The sequence below is a fragment of the Strongylocentrotus purpuratus genome, unplaced genomic scaffold (genome assembly GCF_000002235.5).
Source record: "Strongylocentrotus purpuratus isolate Spur 01 unplaced genomic scaffold, Spur_5.0 spur5_scaffold_18, whole genome shotgun sequence".
Lineage (NCBI taxonomy): Eukaryota > Metazoa > Echinodermata > Echinoidea > Camarodonta > Strongylocentrotidae > Strongylocentrotus > Strongylocentrotus purpuratus.
This window is the reverse complement of record NW_022145603.1, coordinates 6,329,043-6,355,933: the sequence shown is the minus strand read 5'-3', so window position 1 is coordinate 6,355,933 and position 26,891 is coordinate 6,329,043. Positions and strand designations below refer to the sequence as shown.

General features: G+C 37.2%; 1 protein-coding gene and 1 long non-coding RNA gene across 2 annotated transcripts in view; one reads left to right on the top strand and one right to left on the bottom strand.

Moving 5' to 3' along the window:
* Positions 1–19,451, top strand: part of LOC105440436 (fibropellin-1-like) — a 37,780-nt gene extending 18,329 nt beyond the window's left edge. Inside the window, exons 4-11 of the mRNA XM_030989443.1 lie at positions 6,067–6,180; positions 7,254–7,367; positions 13,259–13,360; positions 14,054–14,167; positions 14,819–14,920; positions 15,237–15,375; positions 18,770–18,917; positions 19,352–19,451. Of these exons, the coding sequence (XP_030845303.1) occupies positions 6,067–6,180; positions 7,254–7,367; positions 13,259–13,360; positions 14,054–14,167; positions 14,819–14,920; positions 15,237–15,375; positions 18,770–18,917; positions 19,352–19,387 (869 nt within the window). The 3' untranslated portion in view covers positions 19,388–19,451. The remainder of the gene's footprint in view (positions 1–6,066; positions 6,181–7,253; positions 7,368–13,258; positions 13,361–14,053; positions 14,168–14,818; positions 14,921–15,236; positions 15,376–18,769; positions 18,918–19,351) is intronic.
* A 3,401-nt stretch (positions 19,452–22,852) lies between these two features.
* On the bottom strand, positions 22,853–23,524 carry LOC115925388. The gene is made up of 2 exons (XR_004064682.1): positions 23,357–23,524; positions 22,853–23,047 (listed from the first exon to the last, which is right to left on the bottom strand). It is a non-coding gene; the product is annotated as an uncharacterized LOC115925388 (long non-coding RNA).
* Positions 23,525–26,891: the final 3,367 nt, after the last annotated feature.

Here is a 26,891-nt window from a genome sequence, read left to right as displayed (position 1 = left end):
TTCCAACTGCATTTGAAAGATTATACTAATTTAGAACTTCCCTAAAAAAGGTGGGGCTTGAAAATATCTTCAAGTGGGAAAATAACGACTATTAGTTGTCAAATCGGCTTTAGGGCTATAGAGCCGAAAAGTAATAGTCTTGATTTTCAAACAATTGTACCGAATGGTCATACGTTTTACGCTGCGCAAAGATTCAATCAGTTTAATTTTGGCCATCACAAGAAGTGGGTTATTGATGTATACAAATGCTCATGTACCCTTTACAACTCTTTTCATGTATGTTATTACCAAAGAAGAAAAAAGGCCAGTCATTCACTCAATAGTGTCTGACAGTGAAGTCTAGCAAGTAAACGGGTTTCCTTGCTTAATTTGGATATGAGGACACTGCTAACGTTTAAATTTCACAGATAGGACATACATGACATATTCATAATTCCTGCAAAGTTCTACAGCATTTGAGGTTGGCTGCAAAAGGGACATAGTACCTTTAAGACGCCATTTCATACTCTGCATGATTGCGTTAGTTTGGGCGGTTGTTTGTGCCACAGCACGCGTCTATGGCGGGCGGAACATGCCATATTGATGACAACTATACAACCATACATGAATTCGATGGATGTAAGGATTTTACCAATCAGAACGCAGGAAACTGTACGACTATACAACCATACAACTATACGACTATACGGCTATGCAACCTTCGAACGCATGTATAGTTTACAGCGTGCGGCCCGAAGTGCCATAACCAACAACTATACAACCATACGACTGTACGTCTATAAAGCCAAGGGTTTTAACTACTGCTCGTGCAGTGGTTTCTCCCCGCCCCCCCCCCCCCCCACTCAGTGTTATTTAGGGTACGCATATGCGTGTTCCCTCTTTTTGAAAACACCCTCTCAATTCGGTGTGTAAAGTCAATACGGGCCGAGTAAGAGCCGGACTTTGGTGCGTGAAAAGTACGCCTTTACCCGAAATTTTGGTAACACGCATAAGGTCATTCCGGGGGGAGGGCGGGGGTTCTCTCTCCTGTCAAAACAACCACTGCACGTGCAAGAATTGTTCTTGTGTGCAGAGAGAAACCACTGCACGAGTAGTAGTTAAAACCCCTGGCTTTATAGACGTATAGTCGTATGGTTGAATGGTTGTATAGTTGTTGGTTATGGCACTTCGGGCCGCACGCTGTAAACTATACATGCGTTCGATGGATGCATAGTCGTATAGTTGTAAAGTTGTACAGTTTCCTGCGTTCTGATTGGTCAAAACCTTCCATTCATCGAATGGATGTATAGTCAGTCGTATAGTTGTCATGAACATGGCATGTTCCGCCCGCCATACGCGTCACCACATGTTCATCATGCACCAAATCCCATGGTTGTGCACGCAGTGCTTGCGAACCCTTTCTAGGTCCTTCACTTTGTTCCAATTCCCTTCAAACTTCGTAGGCATAGTTTCGAGAATCCCTTTAAAGGGATCACACTAAAAAAAAACCCACTACAACTGATACTTAGAACAAATTACATATGGATGGAAAGATTTTCTCTTGAAAAGCACGAATAATTTGCTGAAAAATCATATAGATATCATGGAAAGGCGTAAAATGAAATCGTCCAAGACCCTTCTCAGACCCCTGAACGTAAGCTAAACACACGAGCTAGCGAGTTCTGAATAGTGACGTCACATATTGGACAAACACAGCCAGCTAGATAGACTTGCACTCGTTAACCTATACAGAGTGAGTCAGGAAAAATGTCCCACTTTTTAAAAGTTGTATTGTTAGAAGTATGAATATTTAATAATGGGTTTCATGATATGTCATGATAGAGCTGTCCTCCCAGTATATGTAACTACCATTTTCATTTCAATCTCTGCATGCATGGCTGAACATAAGACAATCTTTACAAGACCGTGACTGCCAGATCTCACTTGCGCCAAGTTACGGGGTGAGGAATAAAACAGTGCATTGGACAAAGACAGTCAGACAGACAGACACACAGACATAGACACACACATACACTCACACACGCACTCACACACACTCACACGTACGCTGCCACGCACACATACAACACACAAGGTATTTATTGTTTCATAATTTCCCCTTTTCTGTTTGCATTGATTTTTATCAAGATCGCTGAATGTTTAAAGTGGCATTTCCCTGACAATCTGTTTCCTTTTACACATTCACTACCACCATATCATCATCATTGTCATCATCTTAATCTTCATTGTCATCATCATCATCATGAATTGCACATGAATCCAATGTGCTATCTCAATATGTAGGTACATTAACAATCGTTGGCTATGTCTTTTGTTGGTTAACAATGACAATTTACAATCTATTTCTGTGCTTTTGTTGATTTGACAGCAGTTACTTGAGCCTCTTTTTAGTAGCAAAAGTACACAAATTATGGTTCTTTGTTCAACACACTATTTTATTCCTCACCCATTAACTTGGCGTATGTGAGATCTGGTAGTCTTGTAAAGATTGTCTGATGTTCAGTCATGCATGCAGAGATTGAAATGAAAATGGTACCTACATGTACTGGGAGGATAACTTTATCAAGACATGTCATGAAACCCATGATTAAATATTCATACTTCAAACAATACAACTTTTAAAAAGTGGGACATTTTTTCTGACTCACTCTGTACCGTCAGACCGTAAGCAAAAACATGGCACAGTTCTCGTTCTTCCTATCTGCTCAGGATTAATTTCATGACAATGAATTTGTCATGAATATTGAGCTAGAATAATCAAAATTATAGTGTACTATTCAATAAGTAGTGAGTGATGTTTTAAAATGTGAAAAACACGATCACCATAGCCATCATGATCGCCTTCACCACTGACATCATCACCATTGCCACCATGACATCACCATAACCACCGTCATCATTATCATCATCCCCATAGCCATCATGATCGCCATCACCACTGACATCATCATCATTGCCATCATCTCCACCGTCGACATCACCACCATCATGCTCACCACCATCACAATCATCATCATCATCAACCTATCAAAATGTGTCATTGCTTGACTATTTATCTTATGTTCACCTTGTGTAGGTACTATTTTTGGATGAAATATAAATCTGAAAACATATCTTTTAATAAGATTGTTTTTCTTTTTGGGGGAGTGTTATTGAACAGGTCTGTGTAATTTACATTTCTTAATCAACATTCATGCTAACTTACCCAGAAGAAACCAGCTCTGGTTTCTGCTGAATAGCCTAGTTAACAGACAACGGTTAACCAAAAAAATATTATTAAACCTACTACTAATAATAAATGAAGTAGGACTAGGAATAAAATTTATATTTTTTGATATTTTATATTTTATTTTTAAACTGACTTTGACATTTGAGACCATCAGACGCATCAAATAGGTCGCTTAGAATAAAAGTATCATTAGAGTAAAAAATTGTTAAATTGTATCAAGGTTCAGTCGGTTTTCTATTAGAGATAAAGACCAGTTATGGTCATGCGATTGCATTGTGAAAGAAACGTTTTGGAATCGATCATAAAAGGTTGATCATCTAACATATAAGTATTGGTATGTACTGCAAGGTTCTGGAATCATCAAAATGATAAGAAATTTGGCCTAGTATTGGTAAAGTTACAAGCACTGTACACAGAAAGATGTATGGGACTACGCGAAACGTGCGCGACACCTGCGCCTATATCTATCAGGTCCAAATAGATTTAATAAATTACCCAAAAATATCAATTAGTAGGCGGTTTTTTCGGCAAAATTTGTATCATCAAAACACATTCTTTCACATGATTGGTAAAAAGAGCTTCCATTCCATTTTTCGAGAGGGGGTGTTTCCAAAACTGGTCGTTACCTTTAATAAAATAAATGCTTTTTTCGTGTGAAACTCCGGAATGCCACCTTGTAAGTATCAGAGATAGGTTTTTTCTTTTTAAAATAAACAAAGGCATGGAGTCCAGCAATTGTTGATCCAGGAATGTAATGGAGACTGATGTGTGATGTATGTGTCTTTCGAGAAAAAAAATTGTCAATGTTCCGCAAGTTTCGATGGTGCGTCAGTGTGTCTGTCAGAAAGAAAAACAAACAAATGATAAGAAGGAATATAAAAGGGCTTAGTTGAAGGTATGGGGATTTGAAAAGATCTGACCAAAGTAGCTAGCCATTTATGGCACACAAAACTGGCTTGCATTCAAAATTATTTTAAAAATGAAAGCAAATTACAAGTGTCAGATTCATAAAGTTTACCCTTCATGTTTCCACATGTGCACAAGTTGTAAAATGTAGTGTTTAACTTTGACTTTTAATGTTAATGCTGCTTTGTTCATGATCATAATACAAATCGCAAAAAGGGAAATGCTGCTTATTTCTACGGCTGGTTGTAAAGTTTGAGTGACCAGAAGGTAGAACCAAAGTTTAAGAATCCCTAAATTAATATAATTAATTATCATGTAATTTGTAATTATAATAATAATAATAATATCCATATCAGCAGGCAACCTCAGCTCAGCCCAGCTCAGCTCAGGATTCCAGTTCTTTACAATGTGGTCACACCCCTTGATACTTATCTAAACATGCTTAAACCCTTGGAAATATACTTATACAAGATATAAAACATATCATTTGATCTAGATTTATGATAAATAGCAATGACTAATGAGCAGTCGATTTATTTACATTGCTGTCGATTCGCGACAACAAAAACAAACAAACAAACAAGCAAACAAATATACCAGCTTCAAGAGAGAGATGAACATTTAAATATGTAGATATGTCAATACATTTCTTTGAAACTCACCAATTATCCGTATTTCTTGGGTCGAGACGAGTAACATCTCTGTTTACCCGAAAGCCAACACCGTCACCTGGAGCAGGTATCGCTGGCCCTTTCTCTCTCAGGCCCATCAGTTGCAGCCTCTGGCTCGTGCTGGTAGGATCGCGGCATTTGGTCTATACCATCATCGTCGAGTTATTCCTCTTCTCCTTCTGCTTCAAGCTCTCCTACCTCCCCATCATCATCATCATCACTGTCACTAATTTCAATGTCCATACTAAATAGTTCGATTTACTCGTCTACACTCTACAGCCGACATTTTGATCTCAAGAGTATGCTTCGAATTTTATAAAAAAATGGAGTCGCGTGTATTTACAATGTATTATCATATGCGCGCGAGTCTAGCATTCTGCAGCTAGATGCTTTGTGGCTAGCCGTGGACCGTATGTGACGTCACAATAGTGACGCTCTACGAAGGACCGCTGAAGACATGAAATCTGGATCTCAAAAATAACATTTTTGAGAGTTGATTACTGCGGGCCCCACAAATATTTTAAAGAGAGAAGTTGTTGTATTGATCATTAAGGCCTCCCCTTCGCAATGATATGAATTTTGCATTAAATCAAAGCACTTTTGATTCTTGGAGTGACTCATTTAAGGTCACTGTATTCTTCGTTCTCTGGAATCTGCAATGCGTGACCGTCCAGGTTCCATTTTGTCCTTTTCGGGCCGTTTTGGTGACCTTTCTTTCGCCCTATACCTATCTCCACTATCACAGAAGCTACATACTTCTTACAAAGAAGCTCTTTCGTTTGAACCGTAGAAACACGTGCATCATTGCACGCACATCGTTGTGACACGATTGCATGTCTAGTTTTGTTTTTGCTTTTGTTTCCCCCCTCTATTTAGGCACTTTTTTTTATTACCTTCTAAAACAACAATATGTTATTGTTTTATATTGTATTACTGTTTTGGTGGCAGCACCAATAAAGTATTTGGCTTTCCTAGCTGTCTCCATATTCATGTACATTTTTGTTGTTTTCTATTGTAAATGTTTCTCTTTAAGTTGTGCGCTATGTTTTGTATTTGATATGCTTGTTATGATGTTTTTATGATGAATGAAATAATGATCAATTCAATTCAATTCAATTCAACTGAGAATTGCCTATTGCATGTAAAATGCCAGTTTTGTGTCTTAATTTTCCTGTTATCCGCCAAAAAAAGGTCAAATATGAAATGTTATTCTCATCACTGTTGTTCCATTTATTATATCTGGAACTCAAATTTGCACAGATATCGACGAGTGTGCTCTTGAGCCTTGTATGCATGGAGGAACTTGTACTGACGGAGTGAACAGCTATACTTGTGCCTGTGTACTGGGCTATACTGGAAGTAGTTGCGAAACAGGTGAGACATACAGTCAAAGCAAATGACATACTTTCATACATACACTTTTTATGTAAAGCAATTGCATCTAGCTCATCAAGACATTGTAGATAAAATCGAACAAGGAAATAAAAAGTAAGAAAGCTTTAGTCATTGGTGAGGAAATTATTGGAAGTTTTTTCTTAATTCAGAGTCTTCTAGAGTGAAAGAAGAAACAAAAGATATTAGGGTGTCCCACCTGTTGGTGCAGTAATAAGAGAAACTACACTCTTAATCATCTCAAGTAGACACATGGAAAAAGGGAGTGCATGATACTTTCAAGAACAGATTTGAAATTGTAATTTAGCTACTCTCTTTTTTTCGAGTAGACATATGGATGGTAGGAGTGCATGATCATTAAAAAAAAAAAGCATTTTTATTGTGATTCCCACAAGGATCTCTATTAATAAGACAACATTCAGCGTACAATAAGAGTAGCATATTTCATCCTTATCATACAGATTCAACTGTTGGACCCTCGGTGTCTTCAAACTAAGACCATCCATAGGACGATTTTTCATCTCGAAATGAAGGATTTTTTTTTATCTCTTTTCCCCTTTTTTTTTTTGTTCGGGGGCACATGGAGCTTCATTTAAAAATATTGTATCAGAAATATGTTTGCTATTTAAGGCTAGAATAATGGAAAGAATTCGAAAATCAAAAAAAAATAATATTTAGTTAATTCATTTCATTTAATATATCTATTAATGGGTTTTTATGTATAAAATAACAAATTCCTCAACTGTCATTAATTTGAATTTCGAATATCAGTTTTGACATCATGTTTCTGTCATCCGCCAAATAAAGAAAAATATGTCAAAAAGGAAATTATTTTTCTTACCCCTTTTTATCCCATTCATTGTCTGTTGAACTTAATTTGCCCTGATATCGACGAATGTGATAGAGATCCTTGTATGAATGAAGGAAGTTGCGCTGATTTATTTAACTCCTTTACTTTCTACTTTCTGTTATCCGCACCAAAATATTGTCTAAATGAACATTGTTTTTTCGTAACTTGTATACATGTCTTTGTCTTTGGATCTCATTTTACACAGATATTGATGAATGTGCTAGCAATCCATGTATGAATGGAGGAAGTTGCGCTGATGAAGTCAACTACTTCACTTGTGCTTGTGTTAATGGCTCTATTGGGACTTTGTGTGGAACAAGTAAGTTTTAAAATCGAATCAGATTAAATCCCGATCTAAATACACTTTTTTTAGTAATGCTTTACCTCCTTGCTCATCTAAAAGTTATAGATAAAGGTTAAAGAAAGACAAAAAAACATCAAGTAATTGCAGAGAATTTTTTTTGAAAATGTTCTTGATTCAAAATCAACAGAACTGAACTGAATCGTTGTTATATATTTTTGAGCAGTAATGAGAGAAACTACTCTTCTTTTGATTATATTGAGAAAAAAACCCTGATTATCATGATGTTTTTTAATATGCAGATACCGTTACGTTATTCAGTTGTCGATGTGTATGCATATGCCAGTTAATGTAAAAACCAGCAGAGCACTATGGGTCTTTAAAAGACGACATCTTGTGATGGTCGCCTGTTCTTTTGGTGCGCCAGAATGCCTCTTTTGGTGGGAAGTTCATTATCATTTCGACAGTATATACTGCCAAGAAATCAATATGATTAGACTACGGTCTCTTATACGATCCCAAGCTGGATATGCTTGCCGCATTTTGTATTATTTTCTCAGCTTTCCATTAATTCAATTTCTCACTGCTAACCTTGGATGCGATAGTTTAAGGTGAGCGATGAAAGTAAACTTTAGTTTCAGCGTAGGGGTGCCAAGTCCAGACTCAAGAGAGTATGCAATGTGGCAGAGCTATTGTTTTCTGAGGTAGGGCGGAGGCACAGAATTTATTCGAGAGGTATCAGCAGGCATACCAAGAAGTGCAATATGATCATGACAAGTTTACCAGGACCATCCAAAACGAGGCAGAGTATGATAAAGAAGACGTCTGGATGGAAGGTGTTCATAATGATTTACTGAAGTTACAGTTCATGGTCATTGACTGTGTCAAGCTTGTCAGGTCCTACATGAGAATTTTTATTTATATTTATTTTTATTGAAATATATACCATCTGATGGATGTGATGGTTATTTTACTGACTGCTAAGAAAGCATTAATGCTTGTAAGAAAGCAACCAGACGGCCGACGGCTTAAGGTCTTCTCCGAGCGACCTGGTAGTGAGGATTAATGCCTTACCAAAGGGCAATAGCGCATCGCCTTGGTTTCAAACCCGGGTCACCGGATTACGCGACCACTGCTCTACCGATTGAGCTATCGCGCCTCCTCAGACCACAGGGGATTTTCGAGGTCGGATAATCTGATTATGATGTTCTCCCATCGATTTTTTTTTTACCGTCCTATTCTAAAGCTTAGGGCAAGTGGCAGAAAGAGCGGTTAATGTATAGCCTTTACCACAAGTCTTGTTCCTTTATTTCTGAACCCAGCTAAGCTCGGGTAGGTGAAATTCGGTATGGCCGTCATCTTGATTAGAAGTTATTGTATTTTTAAAAAACAGATACGAATACCATGATGCTATCATGGTATACGAATACTATGATGCGCGAAAAAAAATATTTTTAGCTGCATACAACTCACTTTCATCATCCACTGCACATAATGAATAAGCACACATCTTTCAAGTCAAGTTTCGAAAAGATGTCCTCTCTTTCGTCAATGTGATAAAACAGCTAGGCAATCTTTTCCTTTCAAGAGGTCTGCATAGTACTTAGCGCACATGATGTAATGGAAGAGGAGGTTGCTGCCTCTCTGTCCCAAATCCATGACATTGACACATCTCACCCAACTGCACACGTCAATAAACGGTTATTAGGGCATCGATCTCAATTTAGCTATGGTCATAACCAAAAAAAGGAGCCTGGTCGGCGGCCGGGTAGCGAGTTTTTAGCCAATTTCGCCCGGGTACCGAGCGGCGGCCGTCCGGGCACCGCTTGTTTTGGCGCGGAGTTAAAATCCGGCGGCCCCTGCTCACTTTTCAATCGCCACCCAAAATACGCTCGGTGCCCGGGCTTTCGCCGCCCGGGCACCGTTCTGAATCGAAGCCGCTATGTCAAAGGCTGCCGAGTGGTCGCCGCCCGGTCGCCGCTGTGAGATCAGTCGGTCACTGGAGTTAAACATCGGTCGGCAGCCTTTGACCTAGGGGCTTGGATTTTTGACCTAAATCGCTCGAAAGCGATCTCTTGTTTAGGTCGATGCCCGGGCGGCGATCGCCCGGGCACATTTCTTTAAAATCAGCCGGTGGCCGGTGGGAGACCGCTAGGGAATCGGTGAGTCATCAGTCGGTCAATCCTGGACGCCGCCCGGAGAAGCTCCCAAATTTCGCCCTGTTTTGACCTAAAAATCGACCGGAGACCGACGGGAAATTGACAGGGCACAACCACCCAGGCATCGCCATGGATCTACAGCCTGCTCGACTTCTCCAAAAATCGTTTGACGATGCCTTTATAGCTATGGTCACAAACCCCAAAAGTAGCCTGCTCGGCGGTCGGGCGGCTAGTTTTTAGCCAATTTCGCTCGGGCACCGAGGGGCGGTCGCTCGGGCACCGCTTGTTTTTAGGGTATCGCTCGGTCGCCGCTGAACTTTTAGCGCGGAGTTAACATTTGGCGGCGCCTGCTCTCTTTTCACTGGCCGCCAAAAATACGCTCGGTGCCTGGGTGGTGGCCGCCCAGGCATCGACTTAGTCGAGTGTTCGCCGTCAAGCGATTTAGATAAAATATTGACGCCGCTTGCTCAAAAGGAGGCTGCCGAGCGGTCGCCACCCAATCGCGGCCCAGTCGTCGCTGGGAGATCATTAAGTCACTGGGCGGCGAGTTCAAAACCGGTAAGCAGCTTTTGATCTCGCAACGAACGGCCAGGCATCGAGCGTATGTTAGTGCCCCGCCGCGCACCAACCGGCCGCCGAGCATTTTTATTTTTAATCAGCCAGTGGCCGGTGGGAGGCCGCTAGGGAATCGGTGGGTCCCCGATTTCGCTCAGTTTTTGCCTAAATTAGACGGGGAAATCAAAAGGGCACAGCCCAGGCATACCTGGGGCTCTACTTCTCTAAAAATCGTTGGGCGATGCCTAAATTCCAGCAGCGAACGAGCAGGCTACCAATCGGTCGGTCGCCGCTCTGAGTTGTGATTATAGTTTTTTTTTTTTTTTTTTTTTTTTTTTTTTTTTTTTTTTTACTAATACCAGTGGCAGATCCAGGGGGCGTGGACCAAGGCGCCCCCCCCCCCTGGGAAGAAAAAGGTGTAAAAACACGTTAATTTTACTGCTCCTGTCACTACATTGACCCTATTGAAGATGACGTTCTACCCACTTCTATCCTAGGCATAGCAATTAGCTGTGCAAATGTCGAGCCATCGGACTTTTGGCCTACCACGTTTTCATTGACCCTCAACATGACCTTGGGTAATAACCTTCTCTCCTAGAAATGTGTCCAAAATGCTGCAGCTTGTTCTTTTGTATTTTCTGGCAGCGGATGACTTTCGCTCCAAATTGGTTCTTGACAAAATCATTTGATTTATGAGCTTTCGCTATATAATATCCTCAACATCCTCCCCGTACACCAAATTTCGAAAGCGAGGATTATCTTTCCATCTGCTGCTCCAAGAACCCAGGTCTCTGACCCATACGATAGGGACTTTTAGATTTGCACGTCGACAGCTTTGACTGCAACGTGTGACGTCATTTTCCTAAATCTAGTACATACATACATATTGGTAGTCATGTAGCGCCTTTACATGCTCAATGTACTCAGTTAGAGAAGATTTCCATCACTTCAATTACTCTTGCTGGACATGAAATTACCCTATCTAATATATGTCGCAACCCTGGTGTGTTTCTCGACTCAAACATGACAATGTATACACAAATTCAATATGTCTCAAAATCAGTACGTTATCAGTTACGCAATTTGGGTTTTATTCGTAAATATCTTAACCGTAGTGCCACTGAGAAAATTACTCATGCTTTAATTTCTTCTCGCTTGGATTTTGGTAATGGCCTTTTGTTTAGTTCGCCTCACAACCTACTTGCAAAATTACAAATATTACAGAATGCTGCTGCTCGTGTCGTGACCCTGTCCAACAAGTACAGTCACATCACACCAGTCCTCAAATCACTCCATTGGTTGCCCGTAGACAAACGTGTTATTTTCAAGATTATTTTGCTATTATTTCACTGTATACATGGCTCTGCTCCGCAGTATAACATCGGCTTGATTAGGCATTACTTTCCTTAAAGACAGCTACGTTCTCAAAACTCTGGCTTACTTGTTACTCCTAGGGTGAAAACAAAGTGGGGAGCGAACCTTCGCTCATGCTGGGCCTTCATTATGGAATACTCTCCCTCAATGGATTAAGAATAGCAGTTCTGCTGAAGTGTTAAAAACAATCTTAAGAAATATCTGTTTAATTTAGCTTATAATTGATTACCGTAACCTTTCATGTCTGTACCTTTCCTATCGCACTTTGTAAAATGTATCATGTATGTATTTCATCTCTTGCACAAGCTGCGCGCTTTGAGCATTTGACTGTCAAGTGGATTTGGCGCCTTATAAATCATATGTATTATTATTATTATTATGCCGCGTGCGCATAAAATATACAGTTCCTCAGTTAGACAAAGGAACATCCCTTCCCTGCTGTTATGTAAAAATGTGTAGAACAGGTGTCACATGCATATTCACCTGTTCTACACATTTTTACATAATATCAGTGAAGGGATGTTCTTTTGTTGAGGGTAGAATGAGGAACTGTATATTGTGTCCTCTTTCTTTATCCGTGATGTTCATAGTGTTACTTCCTGCATGCATGTATATCGTCGTGTGCAATCTAAAACATTTCTAATTGTAGTCAACATGGGCAGTTAAGTACGTTGACACGCATGATCAGTCGGCGTTCGTCGTGTTCTCGTCCACTCAATCTAAAAGTCCCTAATGTAACGATTGGAAAGACCAAAGCATTAATCAGACAATGTATATTTATATATATATATATACGAAGAGATTAATTCAAAAAAGAGCTAAATTCACTTTTGATGAAAATTGAGTTATTAATATCAGAACATTGTTTACTTCAGAGCCCGTCTTTCAAAAAAAGTGTATACCTAAATTTTGCGAACAATAATGACAAAATGCACCTTCTAATATCACTTTTCCATAGATGCCTGTACTAAATATGGTAAACAAATTCCACAAATTTCTCTGAAGTTACAACAGTGGATTTAGCTCCTTTTGGAAATAAAAAGTGACGTAAACCGCCGCAAAGAAAGGCGGCTAAATTTATTGTTTAATGTAAAGGAATGGCAACTGCGGGCAACGCAATGTGATGCGTATTACACTTTACATCATCATGTAAATACAAATGATACAGTTTTGCCGCTATTTTAGACATTACCAATAGTCTTGCAATTAGGGGACGCACGGCCAGCGCATTGGAAATTTGCAATTTTGGCAGTGCGTTGTCGTTTGCTAGGTGTGCGTCATCATTCGTTATTCGTTCGTCGAGCGCGCTGGACCAACGCTATGCATTCGTCGGCATTCGCTGTGTGCGTCAGAATTGTTTAAGCATGCTCAAAAGTGTGGGCGGAGCTCGACGCATGAATGAACACGCCAAAAGCACGCCAAACATGCGCGGAGCGTGCTAGACCAACGCCAGACATATGTGGAGCACACGTCCTGTATACGCGCAGTGCGCTAGCAACACACTATGCATTCGGTGTCAACTGGCTACCTTCTCCCAAATCCTGACAAAAGTCTGGCGTCTATGTGTGACCGGGCCATTAAACAAAGGCAGCGAAATTGTCATTTGTTTTGTTTACATAGTGTTCATTATACTCCATAAACGACTTTCCTTCAACGTTTAATTTGAGGCACTAAAATGTAAAGCTTACTCTTTCTTTAACTTTTGGGCACCAACCCCCAGTCAATAAATGTATCAGAGTATTCTTGTTACGTGACATGACTATGACATCTAAATCACCCATGTACATGACCAGATATTCTCCACATTTATTTTCTGTTTAGCTGAGTGTGGCGATGGAACTGTTTGTCATAATGGCGGATCATGCACAAACCCCGGACCGTGTGATTGTGTAACCGGTTTTAACGGTACTATGTGCGAGACTGGTAAGTACCCCCCCCCCCCCCCCCCCCCAAGAAAGAAGGAAGTAAAAAAAAATATATAACATTAGTGAGTGTGGCGATGGAAATGTTTGTCATAAGGGTGGATCATGCACAAACCCCGGACCGTGTGATTGTGTAACCGGTTTTAAAGGTACTATGTGCGAGACTGGTAAGTACCCCCCCCCCCCCCCCGAAAGAAGGAAGTAAAAATAAATAACATTAGTGAACAAATGTTGATTTCTCGTAAGTTAAGGAGTTTACAGTAAATATATATATATATTTATATATTGTTGTGTTATTGTTAATTATTGAATTAGAGATGTAGGTATTAACATTGCTTCAATCATTTGAATTTAAATCTTTAAAGAATAGATTATAATGATAAACCAGTTAAGTAGGCTATTAGCTGAGTTCTGATTGGGTTTCATTTCTTAAAGAGTAATATGGCTTTCACTTTCTGGTTGATTGAAAACAAACAGTGATTTGCATAACTTGGAAAATCATGGAATTTTTGTTTTGGGGGGAGTAACATTTTGGCGTTTGCATTGTTAATGTATGTCTTCATTTTATCTTTCTGCTACACAAATTTGTTGTATCAATTACTTTGTGTATGGGCTTAGATCATATTTTTGTTTAATTGGCCATTAAGCTAGAAATTTTAATTGATAAATGATTACTATTTTTAAACCGATACAGATATTGATTACTGTTCTACTACTCCCTGTATGAATGGTGGAATTTGTATTGATGAAGTGAACAACTTCACTTGTAACTGTGCTGCTGGATATAAAGGAGATACATGTCAAACAGGTTTGTCACCAAGTTGAATTTGTCTTCAGTATTTTTATTCCAGAACATTATTTTGGATGAAGATTGTGGACCTTTTTCATGATACATACTACATTTTCAAGTTGGTGTTTTAAACCAATATATATACAGTGCGTTCCAGAAAAAAACGAAACCGAAACCGATGTTTTATCATAACTTAGTCACATTTATAATAACTAAATGACACATATTTGGAAAGCTTATATCATCCTCTTTCATTTGATGCAACTCATATGATGCATATTTCAAGGAGAAACACACTACGATTTTTGAGACAATGCTCCTTGCTCATCAAGAAATTATAGATAAAGAGCTAACTAGGAAATCAAAGGTGCTAAACATGTAGTCATTGGAAGGGAAGATCTTTGAAGTTGTTTTCCTAATTCAGAGTCAACAGAAATGTAAGAACAAACAAACGGTTCGAGGGTGCTCCAGGCTTTAGTTCAGTATTGATAAAAACTACACACCTTTTGATTTCGAGTAGACCCTTGCAACATGGCAGTACATATTAAAGTAGATATGGAGCTGTTTTCCTTCTACTGTCTATACCCTTTCAATAAAATAACGATGAAATAATTTGATAAGTTATCAGAACTAATGTGAACTATTGATATATATCTTTGAAATGAACAGTTCTGTGCGATCTATCGAATTGCCAAAATGGTGGGACATGTACCCCTTTTGGACAGCCTTGTAATTGCCCACCTGGTTTTACGGGAGACCTTTGCGAGAATGGTAAGTTGTGTCATGTGTTTATCAATGGTTAATCCTCAAAGAATGTTGGTTCAGACAAAAGTTCGATGATTATAATGATAATAACAAACTTTTAATCCAATATATTTTGTTATGTTTTTTTTTTTTTTTTTTTTTGGGGGGGGGGGGTATGCTCCCTTTTACTACTTCTCCCTGGACATATGCAATTATGACAAAACAAGACCAGAAAAATATACATGTACGCGAAATCATTTATGACTGTGCAAAGAAAAGAGAGTTACCTTACATCTTTCTCTTGTTTAACTGTAATTGTAATCATATATATTTTTTTCTTCAGCTCCTCAAGGATTGTCAAATGGAGCCATCATTGTTCTTGCTTTGGGAATATTCGGTTTTGTTCTCGTCTTTTTAAGCTTGGTTTGCTTCGTTTTCGTTCAAGGTTTTAGACGAAATCAAGCAATGAAACCAATGCTCGCGTGAGTATTACGATAAAATTACAATTGAGCAAGTCCAACCTATTATTTCCCATAATGTACTGACCACATCTATGATTGCACTCCTTAATAAGGACAATCACTCCCCGCAAATTAACCCCAAGGAAAGCCACCCGCGAGGACAATTACCAACGGAAAATTACCCCCCCCCCCCTCCACCCCCGCGGACAATAACTCTCAAAGGACAAATATTTCCCCACTCCTGAAACTTACCCTCTCGGACAAGTACACCTCCCCCTGTTCATTAAAGGAAAAGTTCACCCTGAAGATAAGTTGGTTATATAACGATAATCAGCCGGGGGGTACTGCCCAGGGGAATATTTTCCAAGAATCAATTTCATTATATACGACAACTGTACCAAGATGATAGCTCTACTAGTAGGTATAGCACACCAAAAATAAGTACAACAAACACATGTTATTTGATGATTGCAAATGATCAAGCTTCCTGAAAGCTTAAAAAAACAAAAAACAGAATTGAAATTGGTCAATGCGTTGTGATTTTATACCATTTTTTTGATATCGCCTAATTACCGAAAAACCTGCCAGAAATGGTCAAATTGGCAAAAATGGCAAAATTCGACAAAGTTGACACCTTAATTCATCACTTTCCTGGACACAAATAATAAATTAAATTATCAGACACTAAAATATCATCTTTGTGGTGAAAAATACAAAAAAGAAAATTCATATATCTATTACCGTTTTAAAAACAGAAGCAAACAAAATAAGTCATTTTGCCATTTTTGCGAATCTGCAGATATGAAAAAGTTGTGAAAATAACTAAGTCCGTCTAATTAATATGCGCATATGAAATCAAATCAAAACCGAACATGATACATCAATGAAACCTATGTATATCAGACAGGTATGGAAATATATTTTTTTTGAAGAAAACAAAATTATGAATATTCATCAAATATGCAAATTAGGTCATTTCAGCTAATTGTATAATAGGAAATTCAAACTATTCATTTTGTTGGCATTTTTTAAAATCATATATTTATAGATCATACTTACACCAAAAATTAACATTAAATTCAACATCAAACATATGGGGATATTGCATTTTTGTAGAGAAGTTTTGTACATTGAGGTGCATTTTCACCACGCAGAATAACAGTCAATGGGCGATCAGCGGGTCATGTCACACATGGCTGAAAAGACAATATTCTGATTAATAATTTAACATATTTCCCACATGCCTTTAACAATGAAACTACACAGAATTGTAATTAAAGGTATGATTGAAAGATATGTGAAATAAAATTTTTAAAATATTGTTCAGTTTTGTTTTAAATAAATCTACGAAAATTGCTATTTCTACCAACTGACTGCTGTTGTGTGTGTGTGTGTGTGTGTGTGTGTGTGTGTATGTGCATGGGGCAGACTGTGTGCACAGGCAGTATGATCACCCTACTACTAGACCTTGGATCAGACTAAACATAACATTAAATGGTACTTTTATGTTGACAATTCCATGGTGACCATGCAATAATACAATTCAGTAATACTTGGTAAATGGTGGGGCATACATGTATTTTGGACCTGCCTAACGAGTGCCAAGGGGTATCTTGCCGAGTGGTATTTTATCACGGTGTATGCATGATTGTTAGACATTATGCATAGAATTCGAGGACGTTCCCAGATAAGTCATTGTTCGTTTACATCCCCAGAATAATATTCGAGGAAAAAAAAGCTGTCTTTATGAAAGAACAAGAACATTGCAAGAAAAAGGTTCATATTTTCATGATGTTTGCAAACATGATAATGTTTAAGTGTATGTTCATGTGTTAACAAAAAAGTGGAATTGTTTGTATAAAGTGGACTCGATAATAAAAATGAAAGGATGGCACCTTCATTTAGGCAAAAACGATCAACTTCAAGTACATTTTGTTTTACTCCTCTAAGAATCATGCATTGCACCTTGGAATACGAAAAGACACAACTTTCTTACCCTCTATCTCTTTATTTATCTATTTATCTAGTATCTACCTACTTATATTTTTCTCTCCATATCTACCTACCTACATGCTATCTATCATTCTATTTATATACCTATACTGATAATAATGATATTGTTTATCCTGGGAAGCTGTTCTTCCTGAGGGCCTGCAATTATTATGAACCCGTCTTTATAGCTCCATTTCTACCAATCTATATATCTATCTTCCAATCTGTGCAAACCGATTTTTTTCTTCTTTCCCTCTCTCTCTCTACCTCTACATAATTATCTGTGTACCTATATAGCTACTTACCTTTGTATCTACATAAATATATACATCGTATCAGGGCAATTACCCCTTGGAAAACCCCCCTCCCCGGAAAACTTACCCCAGTGACAATAGTCCCCCGGAATATTACCACCGAGGACAACCCCCCCCCCCCCTCGGAATACCGTCTTGTTCATTAAAGGGGAAATCCACCCTTATAATAAGTTCTTAATGCAAGGACATTTTTTTGATCGGGGGTAAATTGTCCTCTAGGGAGGGGGTGATTGTCTAAAGAGGGTTATTTTCGAGGGGGTAATTGTCCTCAGGTGGTAATTGTCCACGGGGGTTCCTAGGGGGTAATTTTGCAGGGCTGGTTGTCCTCGGGGCGATTGTCCTGGGGGGGGGGGGGGTAATTGACCGGGGGTGATTGACCAGGAGGTAATTGTCCTAGAACCAAATGCATCCTTATACATATGTCTATCTACGTATCTATCAATCCAGCTGCCTATCTATCTATCAAACTGTCTACCTCTATATATGTAACTATAGATCTGTGTCTCTTTCTCTTTGCCTTTATCTACCTACTCATATATATATATCTATATATATCTAACAATCCATATACCTATCTATCAAACTGTTTACCTGTATTTAACTACAGATCTCTGTCCCTTTCTCTCTCTCTCTCTCTCTCTCTATAAACATATACTGTATATATATATATATATATATATCTACCTTCTCAAACTTTATAAGCATTAATCTGTCTTCATGTATTTATCTACATATATTTCTTTATACATATATATACATACATACATTACATATATATATATATATAGAGAGAGAGATAGACATAGATAGAGAGAGGGAGAGAGAGAAAGAGCTTTTAATTGTTGTATACATGGATACCTCTTTCATGTGAACTAGTTTTGGTTTTGGTTTTTATTTCGACTTGATATTTCGGTGATATGATATCCTTTGTATCGGCTGATTTGTAATCATTAGGTTAAGTCTGAGATGAAGTGACCTTCATTGACCCGTCACAGTTTGTACTCATGGTCGCCTAGTTGTTTCAGCATTTTTTTTACATTTTGTGAAGATATTGTTCATAGTTCTTAAATGTAACACAATATATAACAATTTTATTTTTTCTTCTTCAGTGAGGCGCAGTATGACTATTCAATTTGCCGAAACAGAGGTGTCTACGTAAACGAATCTTTGAAGGGTTCTAGGGACTACGAGTCCATTCAAGAACGCCGGTATGCTGTTGGCCAAGCATTGGATCGACTGAGAGAAACTAATGCTCTGGTATAAACAGTTTCCTTTTCGATGAGTCTAACTTGTTATATACCACATAAATAATCTCCCTGTTTGATATGTCATTTATCATGTAATAGATAAACCAAAAGCTTTCAATAATATACCAAAATATGAACAATATGCAGGATTCAAACACCAGCACTTCGCTATCTTTCTCTTATAGTACAAAGTGTTGTGTACAAAAGTTTTTGAAAATTCATTAACATTTTTAACGTCACCATCTTCTTTATATTCAATAGTTCTGTTATTCATAAACCCATATAATGCCATAGAATGCCCTTTTCGGTTTTTCAAGGTTGGTTTTATACTTTCTAGCAGTACATAATGTTTTCGTTTAGGTAATTGGTTCACGTTAATATAATTTGATATGTATTTTCTTTCAAACTTTGATTTTTCTTTTCATCAATTTCTTTTCATTACAGAACAACAGTGTGGATCAATTTCTAGTCCATTATTGATCACCAAGAAATAACCTACGGATTAAGAAGGAATATGACAACGGAATTCGGATGAAAAGAATATAGTGAATTAGTGGAATACTTATAATAGAACGATTGGTTCTCTGTTAAATAGGCTAACGGTTGACTGATTGAATTGATGTAATCATGCTAAAACTCACATCAGCTAGTCTATGTTAGAAACATATAACTAATGAAATAAAAATCAATTTAAATATAAATACCTAAATAAATTTAATATAATTTACTGTATCTGTGAGTGTATAATAGCTGCAATATTAATCTAAAAAGCGTTCTATATCATCATTCATATATTATTCATCAAGTAACTGATATTCATTTTCTCCAAATATATGGAAACACATGATCCATAAACTATAATCTAAAGATCTGATTTCTACATCATGCTTTTAGTGCAGCCAAATTTCTAGTGTTTGGAATAGTACAAATCTAGTTTTATATAGTTAAAGTTCAAATGCTTATGTTAATGGGAAGTATAACACCCCTTTCTTTCTCTCTTTCTTTCTCTTTCTCTCTCTCTTTATGTATATATATATATATATATACATATATATTAGATGAGTACACTTTTTAATGGATCTTTTTTGTGTGGAATATATGGGCATTGCATTTGAAAAAAAGTTATCAAATACACAACATGATGTGGTCATATGGGGTAAATCCACCGCGCTAAAACAATACAACCAGTATCTTTGAATCTTGCATTTATGAAAATAAAAATAAGAATGTTTACCTTTGGCACTTTTACCTCAAACATTTTTGCCAGGCACTAAAATAACCCACTTCCCCCACCCCTCCCTCTCCCTTTCCTCCACCACCATCACCACCACCACCAGGAAAAAAGCAATTAAAGGATTTTATAACAAGGATTTTTTTTCTTCTGCTTATTAATAAACGGATATGATTAGTATATGAGAATTAAAGGAAGTGTAAACACTACTTGTTTTGTAACATTCCGCTAAAATAGTGACGCCAAAATGACTTGGGTTGGCAACAAACGAAAAAAGTGTACGTCTGATGTATTAAAACAAGGCAGGCATCACATTTGTGTCATTGCCATTTGAAAATATGAACAAAACTATTTTCCTAACATGTTATATATATTTTGTTTATTTTATATATCTTCATTTTCCTCCAAAGCAATTCATTATACAGTACTAGTGTTATACCTCATAAGTCTTTCATTATTTTAAGAAGGCTTCATGTTTTTATATATAATCTTGTTGATATGATATATTTTTTTACATAGGATCACGAAACACTGAAATAAATATTCCAATAGGGAAGACCACTGCATACTTAATTGAGTCAATGTGTAATTCATGAAGTATATTTCATTATCATCAACATCATCATCATCGTCATCATTTGTTATTGTTTATCGTTTACTTAGTATCATTAGTATCACATTATTGTTATCAAAATTATTCTTATTTTTTTGTTCAAGATCATTGTTAAAGGTACTCTGTCTCATTTGCAGGCCCGAAAAAATGAAAAAGTTACTTTCCAACTACATTTGGAGAAAAAAAACTTCGAAAAGATTTCGAACTTCCCTCAAAACGACAGGGCTTGAAAATGACTGTTAGTGGGAAAATAACGACCATTAGTTGTCGAATCGACTTAAGTGATTGCAGTCACCTAAGTAATAGTCTGATTTTAAGACCCTTTTACCGAATGGTTGTACGTTTTGTACTGCACACAGATTCAATCAGTTTAATTTTGGCCATTACAAGAAGTGGGTTATTGATGTAGACAACTGATCATGTACCTGTTACAGCTCATGTTGTGTATGTTATTAACAAAGAAAAAAAGATGTCAGTCATTCAATAGTGACTGATGGCGAAGTCTAGACGGTAAACGGGTTTCTTGCATAATTTGAATACCAGGAAACTGCTGATGCTTGAATTTCACAGATAGGACATGGCATATTCATAATTCCTGCAAAGTTCTACAGAATTCGATGTTGGCTGCAAAAGGACATGTATCTTTAAGAGAGTAATCGTTGTGTACGTGTGTGTGTATGTATGATTCGTGCGTGCGTGGGTGGATAGGTGGGTGGCGAGGACAATCTTAGAACTGTACCTTCACTTTTATAACCACGCGCGAAACGAGGATGTCATCGATTCCAGAACCAGACAATTGTTTTAAAATCGGAGTCCCTTTTATAGGGGTTTATTTAGGTTCTCTATTTGCATGGAAAAGGTCGATCCTCGGTTATGCAGTACATTTACAGAACTTTCTAGGGATGTTATATTCTTAGGAACAAGTGTATTTTCGAACATATAGGCCCGAATTCACAAAGGAAGTTTGTCGACAAACCTTGGTTTTGTGTGTGTCATGATGCGTTTCGACGCGTTTTTACAAACCAGGTTTGTAAAAAAAATGCGTAAAAACGTGTCATATGACAAACCTCCTTTGTGAGTTCAGGCCATAGTGTAATGGGATACCGACGTGTACCATCGAGTCATCGATTTACACCAGAAACGCGCATGAGCGTAAACATGCGAAGACATGGGCGCTCTAGCCATTATCAACTTAACACCGAGCGACCCCGCCTTTGGGCTTTCGTCTTACCGTTTGCACATCATCGAATTGTTGTTTATCTATGCTGCACATTTATATGGCTACGATGCTGACTAGTCTTGACGAAATGCACCGTATATTTGTATGAGGTCGAGGAAAATGAACATGGGCACATGCACAGGTATATGAAAAAAGGCCCCGGGCCCCGGGTTTATAGGGTTAAATTTGTAGACATTGGTACATTGGCATTAAAGGGACAGTTGGGTTCTAATGCAGAGGGCGCTACACAAAATAATTTGTTGTGAGATAATGCAAAACTCAGTGTCAAATTTGAAAGAGCATACAATTTAAATGACAAAGTCATCTTTGGATGATCAAAATCGGTTTAGAGACGTCTGAAATATCCATACAAATAACGATTTCTAATACTTGTGTACCACCAAAAATATTAGATCATTTGAAAAAGCCGTTGAAAAAACGAAGTAGCGCCTTTCCAGTTTCAGTTTTATTTTTCATTTCCAATAGATCAGTAATTATGACAAGAAATCAGATATACAATTTGCCATTCAATAATATAATACATTTTACATGGTTTAAAGTTGTGAAATAGAAATTATACATAATTATCCAGTATAATAGTTTTTAATTTATTTTTTAAAGATAAACCTGTGGAAATGGAGGAATTCACTGAAAACAGGGGGGTGTTTCCCTAACACTAACAATAACCTCCATGACAGAATAATAGCGTTTTATTTCTTCTCTTTTCTTCTGCAAGATTCTAAAATTCTGTTTAAAATAGAAAATCTTGGAAGTATCATTAAAACGTTTACTTCCTTTAAAATATTTTATGTTAACATTTTATCAAACCCAAAACCTCAAACTCGATGGCAAAATGTTAGTACCTTGACTAGAGCATTTTTAATAGCTTATAGGAATTAATTTGTAAATCTTATTTTACAAGTAGTGTTGGTTGTAAAAAGTGACCAGTCCATGATACCAAGATCTGTATCTCATTGTGGTTCCTCTTGCTTAAAGCTGGAAAAGGGAGCTTCTATCTGTAGGCTGGCTGATGTTTCATGAGAAGCATAACGTTGCAGGTAATTCAGGCTCTGCAGTCTAGAATAGGAATTGAAAGTTATGAAATAAATGAATCAATTACTACATACTAGTACAATTTTTCAATCTATCTTCAACTTTTGTATTTATGATTATTTCAAATACTTTAATTGCTAAATAAAAAAAAGTAGGAGAATAAAAAATAGTTACAGGAGATAAATGATTAATTGTTTGCTTTGGATTAAAAAAAAAATCCTTTCATTACCATTTGTATATTTTTTATTAAACAGAATGGGTAAGATGGGTATTAGACTTCTTACAAGGATTATGAAAAATTATAGATCAATTTTGGTAATTGATACTGCTTACCTTTTCAATTTGAAGAGATGGACAATAAATGTTCATTTGTCATGAACTAGCAGTACATGCAGATGCCATAGCTCTTTATTTTGCAACCTAGGATTTAAAACAGAGATACATATATTTGTTATGAAGAGAGCACATCTATTTTTCAGAAAAGTAATTCTCACTGTATCAAATGTGTTCAAAAGAACATAAGTGACCCGGCACCACAAAACCACCAAAAAGTCGCAAAAAATTATTTTCCTGATTTCATCTGATTATGAAAGAAGAAGTTCTCCTCATTAAAATGGTATATTACTTGTCCAAATTGAAGCTTCCTAACCCTTTCAATTTAGTGAATGAAAAGAGCTGGTGAGGGAGGTTACTGGTATTAAATTGTGAGAAAGAGAGCTTTAAAGTTTGGGGCTATTCAAGCATGCGGAGCAAGCAAACCACAGGGAAATCAATAGAAGGGTGAATCAAAAGGCCATAGCAACCACTATGAAGACATTTTCAGATTAGGCTGAAATTTGGCCTGATGGTCAAACATAGTCTGTTCATTATGTTTCTGAGGTTTCAATGTGTGGACTTAAGTCTTTCAAAAGTTATTATGTTGTAAATGTATAGAGTTGTAATTGGACAGATTAAGTGAACTGCAACATAGTGCCGAGACACCTGCACTAGACAATGCCTATTCATGGTGGACCCGGAGTCTTTTTGTTCCCCCTTACATAACACTGCTTGTCACCTATCTTGTTTTGTATACATCTGGGCAATTATTTGTAACCACATTATGAACTTTCTTTATACTTAATTCCCATACTGTTTTCTTTCTCACAGGAGGTTCAAAGTATTTTTACTATGACTTGCTCTTTCATTTCCAGTAGCCATCCTGATGATAATTAATGGAAGCAATTCATAAATACCAGCCAGAAAGTGGTATAAAAAATAAAGAAAGGCAGGAGACACACAGTAAAGACACCAACATAGAATAACGAAAAATAGAAAGAATGAGAGAGAGAGACAGAGAGGGAAAAGAAGGGGGAGAATTATGATAGCTGTAAGCAAAATTATGATATCAAGAGTGTGAATGTGTGTTTACAATAAGAACTTGATTTCAAAACTCTTATGGGAGAATAAATTTGGAAGCACATCCCACGGCTCTGCTCACGTACAAAACCTGGCATTGTAACGACGTTATAGACTTTTTCGCAACTTGTCACTCTCAAATGTATAAAATATAATAATGTTCTTACTCTTGATCAACAAATTCTGGATATGTGATGTACAATCAAGCTACTCGAAGTCGTTAACGGAGAATATAAGACGAACGCAAATCTGGAACTCGGATGTGAAAGCGGATACAAACAAAATGGCGCGCCGCACTGATTGCTATAACGGACCAATCACAGCCCGCGTAGCACGACCCGTTAGCAACGACCGACCATTTCCGGACCATGATAATTTCGCTCGGGAAAAGTGATCAAATTTTGGAAGAGACCGAAGGCTGTGCGAAAAAAACTGGTCTAGAAAAACCGTTTAAAACACATCTTCTACTATGTTTTAGACTTCCAAATTTTGATACTAGGTACAGAAAAGACCACTCTTTCAGAAAATGCAAAAAAACAAAAATCTATTTTTTTCACCTAAATTGACATTTCAGCTGATTACGGAGAATCGCTGGTTGCGACTTTTTGTTGGTTTTGTGGTGCCGGGTCACAATTAAGTACATTTTTATCAGTAATTACAACAGTAATTTACATGTATTCGGTCCAAGACATTGTTACCAACCAAATTGTAAGGTTTTTAGACATTTGGAAGATTGACTATGGAGTCTAATCTTGATCTCGGATACCCTGCTCTTAAACCAAACACTGTTGTACACAAATTCAATGAACATTCCCCTGTCGTGAGCAGAAGGCAAAGAGGTACAAAACAAACAGAGCAGCTTTCATCATACATATATTCTCATTACAGTTTGTTCAATCACCTCTTTATACATTAATTGCTGCCCTATTATTTGTACAATATTAATCAGGCTGGCTGATGAAGTAATTTATCTATGATTTAGATATGTCATAGTTGACTTTCCCCTCACATGGATTTATCATGTTTTCGATTGTACGTAGAAAATTTAATGAAAATCAAGATTTACACACTCAACAACAAATAAGTAATCTATTTATACATAGGTCTAGAAGAACCACACACAAAAAACTTACCTTCGTTTTATTATTGGTGTGCAAATTTTACTAGTAAGAAGATCACTCCACAAGGCCGCTTAGCAAAGTAGGATCTATAGCTGTACACCTAGACATTGAGCTTGAGTACATTCTGCATATCCAAACCCTTTCCTTGAGCCTGAGGCCAAGGAAGAATGAGAAGTCCAAGACTGTAGAGACACGGCAGAAGAGAACTTTTGAGTCTTGGACTAAAGCCAAGGTCTATTTGGTGGATACGACTTGTGGTCCACTCCATCTTTTAGCCCGACTCTGAAATTAAAAAAAAAAATAATAATTCTAGTACAGTCTAGAGCTTGGAGTTGGACTGTGTTAGGGACCCTAATACCTGGCCCCCCAAAAAATGTTAAAATCAGCAAAATTTGCCAAAAATGTACTGACCAACAGGAACGTGCCCCCCGGCCAAATAAAAAAAAAATAGTGTTACCTCCTAGACCTAGACTAGTCTCTATATCAACAAAAACAAGACAATGCTAACATAAATAAGGGATAGGGCCTAGATCTAGGCCTAGATCTTGATTCTAAGCCCAAATTAACTAGTTAAATTCTAAATTAACAACTAGTAGCATAACTAGTAAAATCACAATACTACTGCAAGAATAAACTAGACTAATAAGTTTATACCTGTCTGTCCTAACCGAATAATAAACGTTGTTAGGAAATTACTATTGAACCTGCATGAATGGACTGAAATGGTTGAACCGGTGCAATTTTTCTACTTGGAGAGTGATATAAATTGATTTTAGTTAAGATTTCGTTCAGTTACACAAAAATGAAATTGCATAATAATAAGAGGAACACTTTTCTTCTTCCAAAATAACAGATTTGTTATCAACAGAATTGATATTTTTAAAGAAAAACAGATTCTACTTACTTTTCAAGGACTCTCACTGTAGTCAAGCAAGGCCATTTTGGGATCGAACTACCCCAAATTGACTAGCCTTGATTGCAGACACCTAAAAATCTATTTTAGCTTAAAATCGATTTGATGAAACAGCTCACAAGTATTGGTTTTAAGCTAAAACTGATTCGGCCTTAAAATTGATTTTAAAAATCGAAATCGATTTTAGTTGATGAAACACCGCCCAGAGCTTGTAAAATGTATGTACCTCAAAATAATGACAAACATAATTTGTGTAACGTGTAAATATATCGACATTTTTTGTCGTATTTCAGCCAATACCGATGCTGGCTTTTTTGCTGGCATTTTCGTGTTGGTTATATAACGCACAACCAACCGGCTCATGTAATGTTATTTTAAATTAATTAATTAACGGTCACCGTATTTTGTTTAAAGTTGAGCTGAATTGGTATGATTGTTT